The sequence below is a fragment of the Rattus rattus genome, chromosome 5 (assembly GCF_011064425.1).
Source record: "Rattus rattus isolate New Zealand chromosome 5, Rrattus_CSIRO_v1, whole genome shotgun sequence".
In the NCBI taxonomy this organism is placed as follows: domain Eukaryota; kingdom Metazoa; phylum Chordata; class Mammalia; order Rodentia; family Muridae; genus Rattus; species Rattus rattus.
Window position 1 is genome coordinate 49,104,321 of NC_046158.1, and position 14,568 is coordinate 49,118,888.

General features: G+C 47.0%; 1 protein-coding gene across 2 annotated transcripts in view; it reads left to right on the forward strand.

Moving 5' to 3' along the window:
* The window catches only part of Itga6 (integrin subunit alpha 6), a 72,535-nt gene that overhangs the window by 22,508 nt on the left and 35,459 nt on the right, over positions 1-14,568 (forward strand). For both annotated transcript variants that reach the window (XM_032903480.1, XM_032903479.1), the window contains exons 2-4: positions 9,888-10,012; positions 11,732-11,811; positions 13,185-13,440. In XM_032903480.1, the coding sequence (XP_032759371.1) occupies positions 9,888-10,012; positions 11,732-11,811; positions 13,185-13,440 (461 nt within the window). The remainder of the gene's footprint in view (positions 1-9,887; positions 10,013-11,731; positions 11,812-13,184; positions 13,441-14,568) is intronic.

Genomic DNA, 14,568 nt, shown 5'->3' on the forward strand with positions numbered 1-14,568 from the left:
CCAGCAGGGGGCTGGCCTATTGTGGCTCCCTGCCACGGACTCTGTCCACACTCCCAACAACCACCCCCTGGTAGTTAAAGTATAAACACCCAACTACCCGGTGAAGGCATGACTCAATAAGCTGTAATTTATCGATCAGGTTTATATGTTAAATTCGCAATCCACAATACACCCACACAATAAACTCACAACCAATTGATAAAGATATAAACCGCCCACCTAGATAAGATAAATCTACCTATAGAAATCCATCCCATAAGAAATATACATAACTACCTAGGGCCATTGAAGATCACCCGGATCTGGGTCGTCCTTCTCCAACTCCTTCTTAATTCCCCTCCTCCTTCCCGCCTTACAAAAGCTTTGTCCCCACCTTACCTTTTACTGTCCAATCATGAGCCTTGACCTAATTTGTGGCAGCCTTCACCTCCATATAGACATCAACCTACACACACACACACACACACACACACACACACACACACACACACACACACACACAGGGAAGCAGAAAGGGGACTATTTGGAGGGAGGAAAGGGACCCAGGAATAGGGATAGGAAATTATGGGGGAAAACATGACAAGGTAAAGCGATGTATACGTGACAATGTTAGCATGAAACCAGTTATAACATTAAAAATAACTTAAAAGTAATGTGAGCTGTGAGTCCAACAGCCAGTGCAGGGGTGCATGGCTTGGTGTGGGCAAGCTTTAGTGGCTCCATTATTTCTCCCTGGGTAAGGAAGGCCTTGGGAGGGAGGAGCAGCGGAGTAAATTAATTTTAGAGAGGTGAGTAAAGGCCACATTTCCCATTGATCTGATTAGGCTAGTGTACATACTGACAATGCCCAGAGGTTGGTGAAGAATGGGGCCATTTTGTTAGCCACTGGTCCTTCTCTCACTGGACTCCTGAAGAGCCCCAGTTGAGGAGAAGTGGGGTTACTTGTAAGGTTGGTGGAGCTTTAGTGGCTAGAGATTACCCATGAGGAAGCCTGGCCATAGGACTCCTGGGCAAAGCTAGCTCTCCAGGGCCTGTGCACCAAGGACAAATGCCACCACACAGCGTAGCATGTGTTTGGTGCTCACTGTGGAGTAGATGCTGCATGGAGCACATTCAGCCAGCTTTATGTCTGAGGCTGGGTTAACTATCACTAGTCTTCAACCTAGGACTTTTCTAATGGGGGGCGGGGGTGTTGAGCTTTCAGGCAACAGGTGAGAGCAAGGCCTGCCCTGGTGAAACCTAGGCTACAGCCAGTTCATGCTACAGCAGAACTCTTTCGTGGGATAGTGTGGGGATGCAAAGTGAACTCAATACAAGGTGGCCTGAGTGGAAAGGTATAGTGCTTCCCCCACCCCTTCCTAACACACCTGCCCACAGTTGGGGAGGTCATAGAAACGTCTTGGAAAGATGTTTTCCTTTTGCCCCTGAATAGCTGCAGCCTGGTCAAAGGAAGAGGATGGTCTGCTCTCTAACCACCCTCCCTGACACCAGACATGATAACGTAAGAGAGGACTGGGAATGAGGAGTCAGAATCTGTGAATGCCAGATGTCACCATCCTTCCCCCTTCTATGCAAGGTTTAGCTACTAGTGGTTAACAGAGAAAACCCCTGTCATTTTACTAAGAGTGGCTGCAGGAGGAGCGTATCCTGTACCAAGAGCCATCTCTTCAGTTTGTTTGTTGCCACAGGCATTAGTGACTGATGGCCAGCTAGGCTGCTCTTCCCATGATGGCTTGATGGGTCCTGGAGGAAGTGTGACCGGTATCAGCAAAGCTTCACTGCACATCAAGAATGCCTCTAGCTCCTGGACACTGTAGAGCAGGGCTTTCTGGAAGCTTCTGGGCATGCAGCTTGGGTTTTGTTGTCTTGTTGCCCCCAGGACCATGGTTGAGCATCGAGATCTGACCCTTGAGTCTCTGCACCCTGTGGGTAGTACCTCTAAGTCCTACTACACTTAATTTTATATATCAGTCTGACTGATGCCGGATGAACTTCTAGGTTCTCTCTGGTGATCTTCAACTTTATGAGAATCTGGGGTGGTAGCCATGATGTAATGGCAGCCGGCATAAGTGTGGGTAGCCAATGGCTGATACTCACGGAATAGGAGATGGCCAAACAAGGGGTCTTAGAGAGGTAAGAAGGGCCAAAGAACAAAACCTAAATGTTCTTGTGATGCACTTTATACTAGCAGCATTAAAGTGGGTGGAGGAAAGCAATGGAAAAGGTAAAAAAAGAAAGAAAGAAAGAAAAGAAAAGCCTCTAGAAGCACAAAGGGAGCCTCAGGAGAATGTGTAGATGGAACACACAGAATTTTGAGGACATACCAAATGCACAAAATAGAGTTATGTAAAAAGCACACTTAGAAGAGAATGAGTTTCCAGGGGTTTGCAGACATGACTGCAGAATTATAAGATGTCTGTAGAAGAACTGGAAATTAAGTTGGACGCTACCCAAACCACAGAGAAGAGAAGAACATACGAGAAAAATGTTGATTACCCCAAGTATCCAACACCTAAGAAGCAGGGATTCCAGAAAGAGACTGGGAGAGGAGGCTGCCTCAAATGGTCTGTGTGTGATAGGAGGCATGTCCTGGGAGGGGTGAATGTGTTCTTCAGAGTGTGAGCGAGAACTCACGTATTGATAAAGGCTTCTATACAGATCAAGGCATTCCAGGATGTCTGGGATAAAGTGGGGAGTAGAAGAGCCACCCTCAAAGGAACGCAGGTCTGGATGTCAGCACTGCCGTCAGGGTTCTCAGGAGGTGAGTTGAATGCCTTGACTCCCCCTGAGGTGAGAGCAAATAAAGACAGTCTATATACTCAGGCTTGGCTTATCCGTCACCTACTGTTAGGACAGTAAGAGAACCCAACTAAGAGGAAAGCATGGGCCCCCAGGTCAGAGCATATCACCCTAGTGTAGCAGTGAAGGGAGGTCGAGCACAGCCTATAGAGCAGGCCTAGCTGCCTGACAGGTAAACAGGAGTCTAAGCCAGAGCCAGGTCTTGATCTAATCTAATCTAATACAAAGGATGGTTGGGAGTTTAAGAGTCAAGACAAAGTGCAATGAAACCAGAAATGAAAGGCAGTAGAAACACTAGGGAAAACAAAGGTCACGGTTTCAACATGAATCCCACCACACGATAGAACCCGAGGGAAGCAAGTGTGTTTGACCTCAACATTAAAGACAACTTCTTTTGAGGAAACTGACATCTAATTCTGGTACCAGTCCTCGATCCATTGATTGTTGGCTTAGACTTTCCTCCAAACCTTTATTTAGGGTTCTTAAACTCTTCAACCTCCCTTCTAAGTCACTGACCAGAGATAGGGGAGAAGAAAGAAGGTTAATAAGAAAAGGGGGTTGTGGACCTGTTTAGTAGTAGTTCTTTGGGATGGGCAATTCCACTCATTGTTGTCAAAATACCAGCAGTCCAGTCCAGTAGCAAACACCAAACATGAATCAGTAGAGGACACTCGATCCAGCAGAAACTGCAAGGCTCCTCTGAATTGGCTTGAGTCAATGGAAGGAGCCAGAATCGGCTGGAATATACCACAAGAAGTTCTTTGGTGCATTTCTCTCTACAAAGTGAAGACGAGTGAAGCAGCCAGACCTAAGTGGTGTGCTGCGTCCCAATGCAAGAGTGACCCCTCACTGATTATTGGGGTTCCATGCATCATGCACCCTCTCCAGCTTCCACTCAAGCAAAACATCACACGCCCTCTCATGTGTCTGCTTCAGCAAAGCATCCTCTCACTGAATAATGCTTACATACCTGGGACTGTGATAGAGAGAGAGAGAGAGCGAGCACAAATTGTGGTTAACAAAAGGCAACTTAGCTCTGAGTGTGTATGAAAGAATGGAAGGTGGCACAGTAAGACTTGGGACAGTGAAGAGGAACATCTGGGAGGAAGGGTCAAAATGTGTGCAGCTTCATCTCACTCATTGAGGAATTGACATTTTTATCAAATGTTGAAAAGAAAATAGTTCGGGAATTTAAAAACGTAGCCTAGCCGATATGACCCAAAGCAGCGAGTGGCTTGTTGGCTTCCCCTTCTGATGATAGGGCCAACATTGGTTAATTAAGAAATATCACAATCTATAATTAAAGAGAAGTTAAGCCTAGAATAAGTAAGAGAGTTGCCTCGTTTCTGTAGCCTGGGGTGAGTCTAGAATCTGTTACTTCTACCCTAAGTTCTTTTTTTTTTTTTTTTTTTTTTTCTTACCATTGTTATTATTATTATTATTTTTTTACTAAAAAATTAGATAAGAGTTTGAGGATGGCTTCAGATGTCAGAGCGACAGTTGCCTGGGTAATGCCATGGTCCTGGTTTTTCAGGTCTTCATTCAAATGAACCCAGAAGACCATGTTTTAAATTAAGCAATAATAGCGCCCTTGTTCTAATGAAGCAATGGTTCACATTTGCCACGACAGAGTAGCTAGAGGCACACTCTTTAATCCTGAAGGAAATGAGTTACTGCCAAAGACAATGAAGCAAAGCTGCTATTGTCTTTAAGGTTTAGAGAGAGCGACCGTGCTGAGGACATTTGATTGAAATAGCTGTGCAAAAGTCTGAGCGGCTGTTGGGGCGATGTGCAAATGTGAGTGGCGGTGTGGCTCACTCAGTGGATTTTAGGATCACCTGTTCAGACCATGGCAGTGAGTCCAGAGCCCTCAGCCTGTAATTAGGGTCTCCTTTGAAGACCTCAATTTACATCTCACTCTAAGTGACTGCCATGTTTTTTTGACATTGCTTTTCACTGTGACAGTGTTTATTTCTTGCTGCTAAAGATGCGGTAGTTTTGCAGGTCCTGAGTCATTTTTTATTTATTTATTTTTTTGTCTGTGTGTACAATGGGTACCATGTGTGCCTAGTATCTGTGGAGGTTAGAAGAGGGCTTGGATCCCCTAGAACTGAAGTTATGGATGGTTGTGAGCCACCAATCTGGGTGCTGGGGACCAAACATGGGGCCCACTGGAAGAGCAGCTCTGTTAACTACTGAGCCATCTCCTCAGCCTCTCGTGTCTTATTATCTTGAAATATTTTCCAAAATGTTGAAATCTTCAGGGAGTGATTCCAGCACAACTTTGCAACTCGGTGGAAGGTGACCATGGTGGCTCAACTCTAGTCCAGCCCTGGGGGTGCTGAGGGAAGAAAGATGGTGAATTAGAGGAAATTCCTGCCTCAGAAATCCTACCCCCCCCCAAAAAAAACCTCTCAATATAGGAAAAATAATAAAACTCAGTAGAAGTAGCTGTCTAGTGGCTCTGGGGCAAGCAGTTGAAAAGTAGCTTTTCCTAGTGCCAACCTCAAGACACTTGCCCTGAGTTTGTAGTCTCTCCTTTGGATCTGAGATGGGAACAGGTTTTTGGATGCAGTTCTGTTCATTTCCACTACTTCCGTCCCTACAAGGCCTGACTCACTTCCCACTCCCACCCCAGACTGTCTGTCCCAATGCAAAGCTGCTGCTGTAGTTCAGGCTTCTGCTTTAGAGCTCGGTGGTACACACCTTCATCCCAGGCAGAGGGGAGCGGGTCTCTGAGTTCAAGGCCAGCCTGACACACTAGACAGGGAAACCCTGTCTCAGGGAGAGAGAGAGAGAGGGACACAGACAGAGATGTCTCCGAGAGAGAGAGAGAGACAGAGAGACAGAGAGACAGAGAGACAGAGAGAGACAGACAGTCGGTCACACAGAGAGACAGAGACAGTCAGTTGTGAGAGTATGGCGGCAGCAGCAGAGAGACAGAGTGGCATGATACCAGCACCCCTGGTCCTTGGAGTTGATCTGGTGCCCACAAAGCAAGCAGTAATGCACATTGAGCACCTGGTTCCCTCACTAAACCCGTCTGGGCAGCCGGGCGCCCAGCCCTTCCTGTGAGGAACCAGGAGGAAGCTTCGGATTTATACAAAAGCCAGATTTTGGCACGAGTTTTGAGGGGTTGGTTGGAATGGGCTATTCTTCCGGTACCTACAGGCACCTGGCAGCTCAAAAGTCAACGTGTGTTTAGCATTTAACCTACGCCGTGACCTAAAATGACTTAGATTAGAAGTAGACGGTTGCCCCCGGTGTCGATGTTTGCATACTGGCCTAGTTTTGCTCTTTTATTTGTTCTTCACAGACATAGCCTGAGCTAATGGACTGTGACGTTTTATGTTTAAGGCCCAAGCGGGATTAAGAGCCTTTTTGCTAATCTCTGAACCAGGGCAACTGAGAATGGTGCCCCCGACAGTTGCTGAGTGTTGGGGCGACTTTACTCATCTGTTTCTGGGACCTGTATTGTATTGGATTAGCGCCGTGTATCCTTGAAATGTAGAGCGGTGCAGAAGGCGCCCTCTGCTGGCAGGCGGCTCTCTTGTAGCCGCCCACTCCTGCAGCTGCCCAGGGATTCGCTAGTGCGGATCCCCTCCCTCCCTCCCAGGATGCATCCGAAATGGGGATAGAACGCTTAAGAACCTGTGCGGACAAAGCCCGGGATAGGCACCCTTTCAACTGGCATTCTCCTCCATAGATGAGTGTTTCTTATTTTGTGGTATCTCTCTAGATTTGTTTTTTTTTTTCCCTGACAGCCCTGCTCCTTCCTTTATTCTACGCAGTCCACTTCCTTCTCTGTCCAACGCGTGTCCCATTCCAGGGATGGGAGGAGAAAAGGGTTAGAGAAAGCCCTCACCTCTGAAGACCTACGGCTGTGCATGGAGTAACCTCCATAGTCTGTTCTTTAAACATGTGTGTGTGTGTATGCGCGCGCCATGCCTCATGTGTGTTGGTGCCCGTGGAAACTAGATAAGGGCTTTGATCCCCCGGGAGCTGGAGTTAATAGGCATTGGACTTGGTGCCGGACTCTGAACTTTGCTCCTCTGGGGAAGAACAGGCAGTGCACTAACCACTGAGTCATCCCTCCAGCCTCTGCACAGCTGTTCATGTTGCAGGAAACCTTGGAGTGCCTATCCCATGCAGGGACCCAGAAAGGCTCAAGAGATGGCTGCATCCTGAGGCTCTGTGGGCCTCCTCTCCTGCCTCTCCCCTGAGCCAGTCTTCTCACCAGGCTGTCCACCTCCAACCCCACTCACCCACATCTGCTATCTCAGTGCTTCTCAACCTCTCGGTCGTGACCCCTTCAGGGGTCAAACAACCCTTTCACCTGGTTCAAATGTCAGATATTTACATTATGGCTCCTAACAGTGGCACATTTATGATTATGAAGTAGCAGCAAAGATGTTATGGTTGAGGGGTCACCATAACATGAGGAACCTTACCAAAGGGTCGGGGCATTAGGAAGGTTGAAACCCACTGCCGAGCTCCTGCCCGGGAAGCAAAGCCAGTCTTGCCTGTTCTGTGCTGCCTTTCCTATGTCGGCTCTGCTGTCATTTCCTGGTGACCCTCTCCACAAAGCACTTGCTCAGTGATAACTCTCCCTCCAAGTCCTTTTATGAGCTACTTAGGGATCGGGTAAAAACTCCAGGAGTTTTAAGAGGTGGAAGCTACCTGGGAGGCCATCCCTTATGCTTCCTGTGGGCAATGTTTGTTGAAGGAGTAAGCGGCTGAAGGAGGAGCCTGGTAAACAGGAAGCAGCCTGCCACTCTTAGCAGCCTCCTTGGGTGTGTGTAAGAGGAAGTGGTTAGAGAGGAGGGAGGGAAAGCTGTCTAGGCTGTCTGAACTGCCCTTTGAACGGCCTCTTGGCAGTTGGTTACCTTTACTGGCTCCAGTTGGGCCTGCTGGGAGTCAGTCTTAAATCTGTCAGTAGGCCAGCAGTTCTCATGTCAGTGTGCCATTGTTATAGGTTGGCTCCTCTGCTAAACGTTTTAAGTGCTGAGTTTTGTTTCTTGGGGAGCCTTCATTATGCAGGGACAGAGACACACTGTTGTAGGTAATCTTTGTACTGACTGGCACCTAGCTGTGAGGTCCCAAGGCTTCATAATTAACCTCTGTCAAGGCCTCTGTTTCCTCAAATCAGAGGGTGCAGGTTCTTTAGCTTCTGTTTACCTAGGGTTCAGCTCATTGCTTGGTTCTCCAGCACCCAGCACAGGGTCCATATCACATCGGCCAAGCATCTAAACCCCTTCAATGCATATTCTAGGCCAGCTCGACTCTCAGGTATTGTGAGCTCCTGCAGGGACAGGACTTGGATACCTGGCCTATGCAGACCCCTGCAGCCTGGCTTCCCTATACCCCCATTGATTGAGGAATTTGCGGGGATGGGGGGATTGCTTCCCTAAGTCTCCACTTCAGTTCTGTTGTCCTGGTGTGTGGGGGTTCATTGTTTCCAGGGTAGACTGGGAGAGAGATGTGGGCAGTGCCAACTGCCCCAGGCGGGTGGGGGTGGGGGTGGGGCCGTTCCTCTGGGAGGAAGAGCAGCCACTGTCTCCTTGGAAGCCACCATTGTGCTCCTGTTTCTTCTGAGCAGATGTGTTTCCCTTCCCTCTTGTTGCACCTGCAGCCGCACATCCGTAAGGGTATTGACTTTTTTTTAAAACGGGGATCCATTCCAGCAAGGAAAAGGTGGGGGGATGTTAGATAATGTTGTTGTTGTTTTTTTTTCCCCCGTCGTTGTAGTTGTTGTTGTTATTGTTGTTCCGTTTGCACCTGACTCTGCAGGCTTCTTGCCGCCCAGTGTGCCTTGCTCTCCCTTCAGAGGGTTTATTGTTTGTTCTCAGCTGTTTTTCCATTTCCAGAAGCAAGGTATCAAAGCTCTGGCCTCCACTTCTCTGTGTGGTCTGCTCTGTGTTCTTTCTCTCTGTCTCTTGTATTGTTTGTTTCTTAGTCAAGCTGACCCTAGAGGTTGTAAACCATGTGACAAGTCAGCCCCTCTGCTGGTGAAACCAGAACTCTGAGATCATGAGTTAGGCTTAGGAGCGGCTCCACAGGGAAAGTCTGCGGTGGAGTCTCACATCTTTTGTGGGAGACTGGTTGATAGGGAGGAGCTTGTGTCACGAACCAGTGAGACAGAACATGGCTTAGTGCACTTAAAATGAATGCAGATTCCCCTTGTCAGATCCTCAATAGAACTGAAGAAGAAGAAGAAAAAGGGAAGAGGTGAATTGTGTCATAGGCAGGAGTGGGATTCTAAATCTGGATACACTGTTGCAAAGTGTCCCCTGGAGGATACCTGTCTTAGTCAGGGTTTCTATTCCTGCACAAACATCAGGACCACCAAGCAAGTTGGGGAGGAAAGGGTTTATTTAGCTTACACTTCCACGTTGCTGTTCATCACCAAAGGAAGTCAGCGCTGGAACTCAAGCAGGAGCTGATGCAGAGGCCTTGGAGGGATGTTAACATGCTGGCTTGCTTCCCCTGGCTTGCTCAGCTTGCTTTCTTATAGAACCCAAGACCACCAGCCCAGGGATGGCAGCACCCACAATGGACGAGGCCCTCTCCATCTTCTACCGGCCCCTTCATCACTAATTGAGAAAATGCCTTACAGCTGGATCTCATGGAGGCATTTCCTCAAGGGAGACTCCTTTCTCTGTGTTAGCTCCAGCTTGTGTCAAGTTGACACACAAAACCAGCCAGTACAATACCTAAGTGGGGTCCAGCTTTGGAAACGGGTGTGCCTACCAGACAGGACATGAGGGTTGCTTCCCTCCCAAAGTTGGGAGAGCGAATTGTTCTGTTGAGTCTCGTGATCCATGCTTGTTCTAGGAAGTGTGTCTTCAGATACCATAATTGCACCCAGCTCCTCTGGGAGGGACAGGCCCACTCCCCCTCTGTTTGGTACCGGGTGTCAATTTGCCTTAGCTGTGAGGCCTGTGGGGCCTTTGTTCTCTTCCACCCCTCAGCAGCTGGAGGATTGCTGGGCTGCATGGCAGAGAAGGGTGCCCAAAGCTGTGGGTTCTGGCTAGACGTTTAAAGTATGTAACGTTCAAGTCTCTAAATTCTTGCTCTTTTGTCACCAGGTTGCTTGTGGGGGCGCCTCGGGCAGAAGCACTTCCGCTGCAGAAGGCGAACAGAACAGGGGGCCTGTACAGCTGTGACATCACCTCCCGGGGACCTTGCACACGGATTGTATTTGATAATGATGGTGCGTTCTGCCCTCGCTGTTCATTTGGCCAGCCTGTCTGTGCCGTGCTTCAGGTGCTACCAGACAGGACAGGAGACACAAGCATTTATTCCTGCAGAGACGGCCACTTTTAATTCAGGCTGGACTGTTTATTTGTCCTGAAAATACTTGCTGCTTCTGTTTAATCCCGGTTAAACTAAAATGATGTGTTTATGTTGCCACCTAGTGGTCTGTTGAGACTGTTGCAAAATTGAATTCACAGCTGTGAAGAAGCATCAAGCAATTCGAGGGTTGGGGGGAGTCACATCACTTGCTTGTTAAAGTATTTGGGGGGAAGCCAGGTGGTGGTGGCGCACACCTTTAATCCCAGGATGCAGGAGGCAGAGGCAGGTGGATTTCTGTACGTTTGAGGCTAGCCTGGTCAACAGAGAAGTTCCAGGGTAGCCAGAACTCTGTTATACAGGCAATCGGTCTCAAAAACAAACAAACAAACAAACAAACAGGGAGAAAGACTATTTTGTTTACTTTTCTTTGTTATTTATTTTATTCGTATATTTACTTTGTTTGTCTGTTTTTGTGATATCAGGACTACCCAGTGTCTTGTGTATCCCTATTCAAGTACCCTAGCATCAGTTTTCATCTCTGGCCCTGAAAAACTTTGAGAATGGGTCAGCATGGATCAAATCTCCCCTATAGGCTGAGATACATGAATTGATAAGCTAGGGTGCAGCCAAAATAATTTTCAAAAATCTTCAGGAGGGACATTGGTGACTTGACTGCGTGTATGTCAGTGTGAAGGTGTCAGATCCCTTGGAACAGGAGTTACATACAGTTGTAAGCCACCATGTGGGTGCTGGGAATTGAACCCAGGTCCTCTGGAAGAGCAGTCGGGGCTCTTAACCACTGAGCCATCTCTCTAGCTTCCAAAAGGGTCTTCTAAGCTCCAGAACCGTACCCAGCTAAAGCTGCCACCTCTGAAAGGCAAGCTTATTTCCCTTTCATTTTAATATCCCATTTTACGAAGCCTCTGGGTGGCTGGAAGTGGAGTCCAAACGTGCCGCCAGCTACTTCACCTGATTTCCAGTAGGCTGGGCAGAGCCATTAGTGTTCTGAGAAGCTTGAAGGAAACCAAACTTGATTATTGGCCTAAGCAGACAGGCAGGCTTGTGTTCACATTTTGTATCCTTTAGGGATAACGTGTTGTTACTGATTAGGAAATGCTACTCGGTAACTTCAGAAAACTTACAAATACACAGATACATGCAAAGAGAACAAAGGCAAAACGTCACTAATCTTGGTATCTAGATAGCACCTTAACTTTTTTATTCTCATTAAGGAAGGCACAAATATGGGCTATGTGGTCGATTTAAGTTGATAATGAAATGATCAATGCTGATGTTTCTGTGCCTTCTCTCTCCAGTTAAGACAATAATTGAGTCTGTTCTATAAAACACTGAGGAATGAACAGAGAAATACCCACTCTGTTGGTTTAGACACTGTATGTTACAATGCTGTAACAGAGGCATCTGTCTCTCAGTCACACAAGTTTCAAACGTCTCAGGTATAGAGTTTTTATAAAAGATTCAGGCAACTGTGTCTCTGTGTCCTTGACAGAGAATCAGTGTTCTGGATTAACCGAGTTTCCTGTTCTTAGGTTTTTGTTACCCGGTGTGTCTGTGTAGGCTTTCGGTCACTCAGGCACCCTAACCGTCTGTCTGTGTTACCCATGTTCTTCCACAGCTGATCCTATGTCAGAAAGCAAGGAAGACCAGTGGATGGGAGTCACTGTCCAGAGTCAAGGTCCAGGGGGCAAAGTGGTGGTAAGTGTGGAAAAGCGCTCCGTCCTCAGTGTTAGCTGGTTATGGGCTCACCGCAGTGGACACCAAGCTCCTGCCTCCGTTTACCTTTTAGCAAGAAACACCCTGCTCTAACACTGGGCCTGATGCCTAGAATGAGCCAAAATTTCGAGTCTCCTATGATGCCTGGTAGACTACGAAATGGTTGTGCAATCTGTGTGTCTTTAAAATATCCAGATCCAAAGAACTTACTTAACATTTTTTGAACATCCCGAAAACTGGCTGCTCTTCAGACACAAACAAAGAAAAAAAGCAAAGCCAAAAGCCACCATTTCTGCCCTAGGAACCCGTCGAGGTTTTAGAGACAAAAGTTCTGTGCGGGAATGATCGTGGATAAAAACATCGCTTTAACTTTTACCCCTAACCTCTTCGGGTGGAAGGCAGCTCGTTGAGTAGACTGGTCTGGGAGCAGGTGAGGCTGGAATAGGGTGAACCCTGTGTCTTTCACAGTCCAGTTGCTCTAATAAAGTTTGTACAGAAGCAGTGAGAATCTGAGTGAACACTGAGTACACCTCAGGGGCCCGGGACAGAATATAGACTGGGCTTCCTGTAACTAACCCAGACTGGTTTCCATGGAGGGTAATGGTGGAGACCCTGTAGAAAACGGAGAGTATTCTGTCCTTCTGGACCAGGTAATTCTGCCTTTTAGTGATAGGGAACAGTCTGAGAGCATAGAATACAAACTGGGACTCAACTGCCAGGAAGGAGATGGTACCAGGAGAAAGAGAACACCTTTGCTTTCGCTGTGTTTGCTTTATCTCCTAAGAAAATGCCGTCCATGCTTCTGTGAGGACGTAGTTATTTACAGCCACTCAAAGCCAATTAAATTAAGATGGTGTTGCCCGTGATTCTGTGGCAGGTGAATTTACAGACGAATTGCCTGTGGATATGAACTGGTGTTTTAATACTTGGAATGGGGCTTTGTTCTCTAAGAGTAAGGCAGAAGCCCTGGGTCTTGTCTTGTTAATGGCCTCTTGGGGTGGGGGGTGATTGGTGTGCTCTGGGATCCTCTCCCAGGATGAGGACACATTTAATCATCTTATTTAGAACCATCCTTTTTATTAGTGCTCAGCGATCCGGTTCTGTCAAGTTTTTAAAAAAGATTTATTTATCTGTGTTATGTATGAGTACACCGTCTTTGTCTTCAGACATAACCAGAAGAGGCCATCAGATCCCACTACAGATGGTTGTAAGCCACCGGGTGGTGGCTGGGGATTGAACTCAGGACCTCTGGAAGAGCAGTTTAGATGGTGCTCTAAACCGCTGAGCCATCTCTCCAGCCCCCCGGTTCTGTCACGTTTTAAATAACAGGCTTTACCATTTGTACTCGTTGGCAGACGTGTGCTCATCGATACGAGAAACGGCAGCACGTCAACACGAAGCAGGAGTCCCGGGACATCTTCGGAAGATGTTACGTCCTGAGTCAGAATCTCAGAATTGAGGATGATATGGATGGAGGAGACTGGAGTTTCTGTGATGGCCGATTGAGGGGCCATGAAAAATTTGGCTCTTGTCAGCAAGGAGTAGCGGCTACTTTCACTAAAGACTTTCATTACATTGTTTTCGGAGCCCCGGGGACTTACAACTGGAAAGGTATGGCCTCTGTATTTACAGATACACGGCAGCAGTGAAGTTTCTATCATATGCCCCATGCTTTAGTTCATTTTAAATGGGCTGTTAGGTGTTTATGGAAGCGGGTAGAATATTAAAACAAAATCTCTACTGTGGATTTTTAACAGTAACACAAATATTTTAGGGTTGGGGGTTTTTCTTCTGTCTGTGAAAGTTGTTACTCTTTTTCTGTAAGAATGTTAACAGTTAATTGGGTTTGGTTTTTGTTGTTGGTTTTTTCTTTTTGTTTTGTTTTGCCGTTTTATGTTTGTTACTTGAAAGGTAAAACTGTTCACAAAGACCTGTGTTAACCTGGATGTTCCATTGTATATTATCTTAGAAGGTCATGGTCTGCTAATAGCATGGGAAGCTAAAAGAGCAGGTGACTGGCAGATGGGGGATTTTAAGGCAAAAATTGGAGGCAATTTGAGGCAATGCTGGTTGGAGGTATTATATTATGGTGAGAAAAGGAGACACTGGAAGGGGCAGGAATGACCCATGGTTCTGATCACATTGAGTCTGGTGGATTCCTTTAATAAACATCAGTTTCTCTGGAAAACTTAGGAGTAGAACAAACTGCTGTATAATAAGGCAGCCTAGCCGCAATCCACAATGATGAGAACTACATCTGGTTTGGGAATAAAACATTTCGAGAAATAAAAATAAATCATAGTATTTCCATAAGCCAGGAAAAGTTTACTACGTGGAAGGTTGAGGCCTGAAAATCAAAAATCCAAGGCTTGCCCTGGCACTTTCTGAAGATCCTGACTCAGAATAAAGCGTGTGGGCAGGAGTTGGGTAGGAGCTGGGAGATGGCCCAGTGCTTAAGAGCACATACCAGCCTTGCAGAGAACCCAGGCTTAGTTCCCAGCACCTGCATCGGGCAGCTCACAACTGCCTGTAACTACACACACACACACACACACACACACACTCCTAGTTCCAACCGTTATTAAAAGTGGTCCTTGAGCCTCATGTATGTCATTCTTTATGACACTGGAGAGTCATTCCCTTTGTCTGTGAAGGAATCTTTCATAGACCCAAACCCATCCAGCTGTTTGACCTCACTGAAAGAACACTTCGTATCCAGAAATACATTTGTATCTAGAA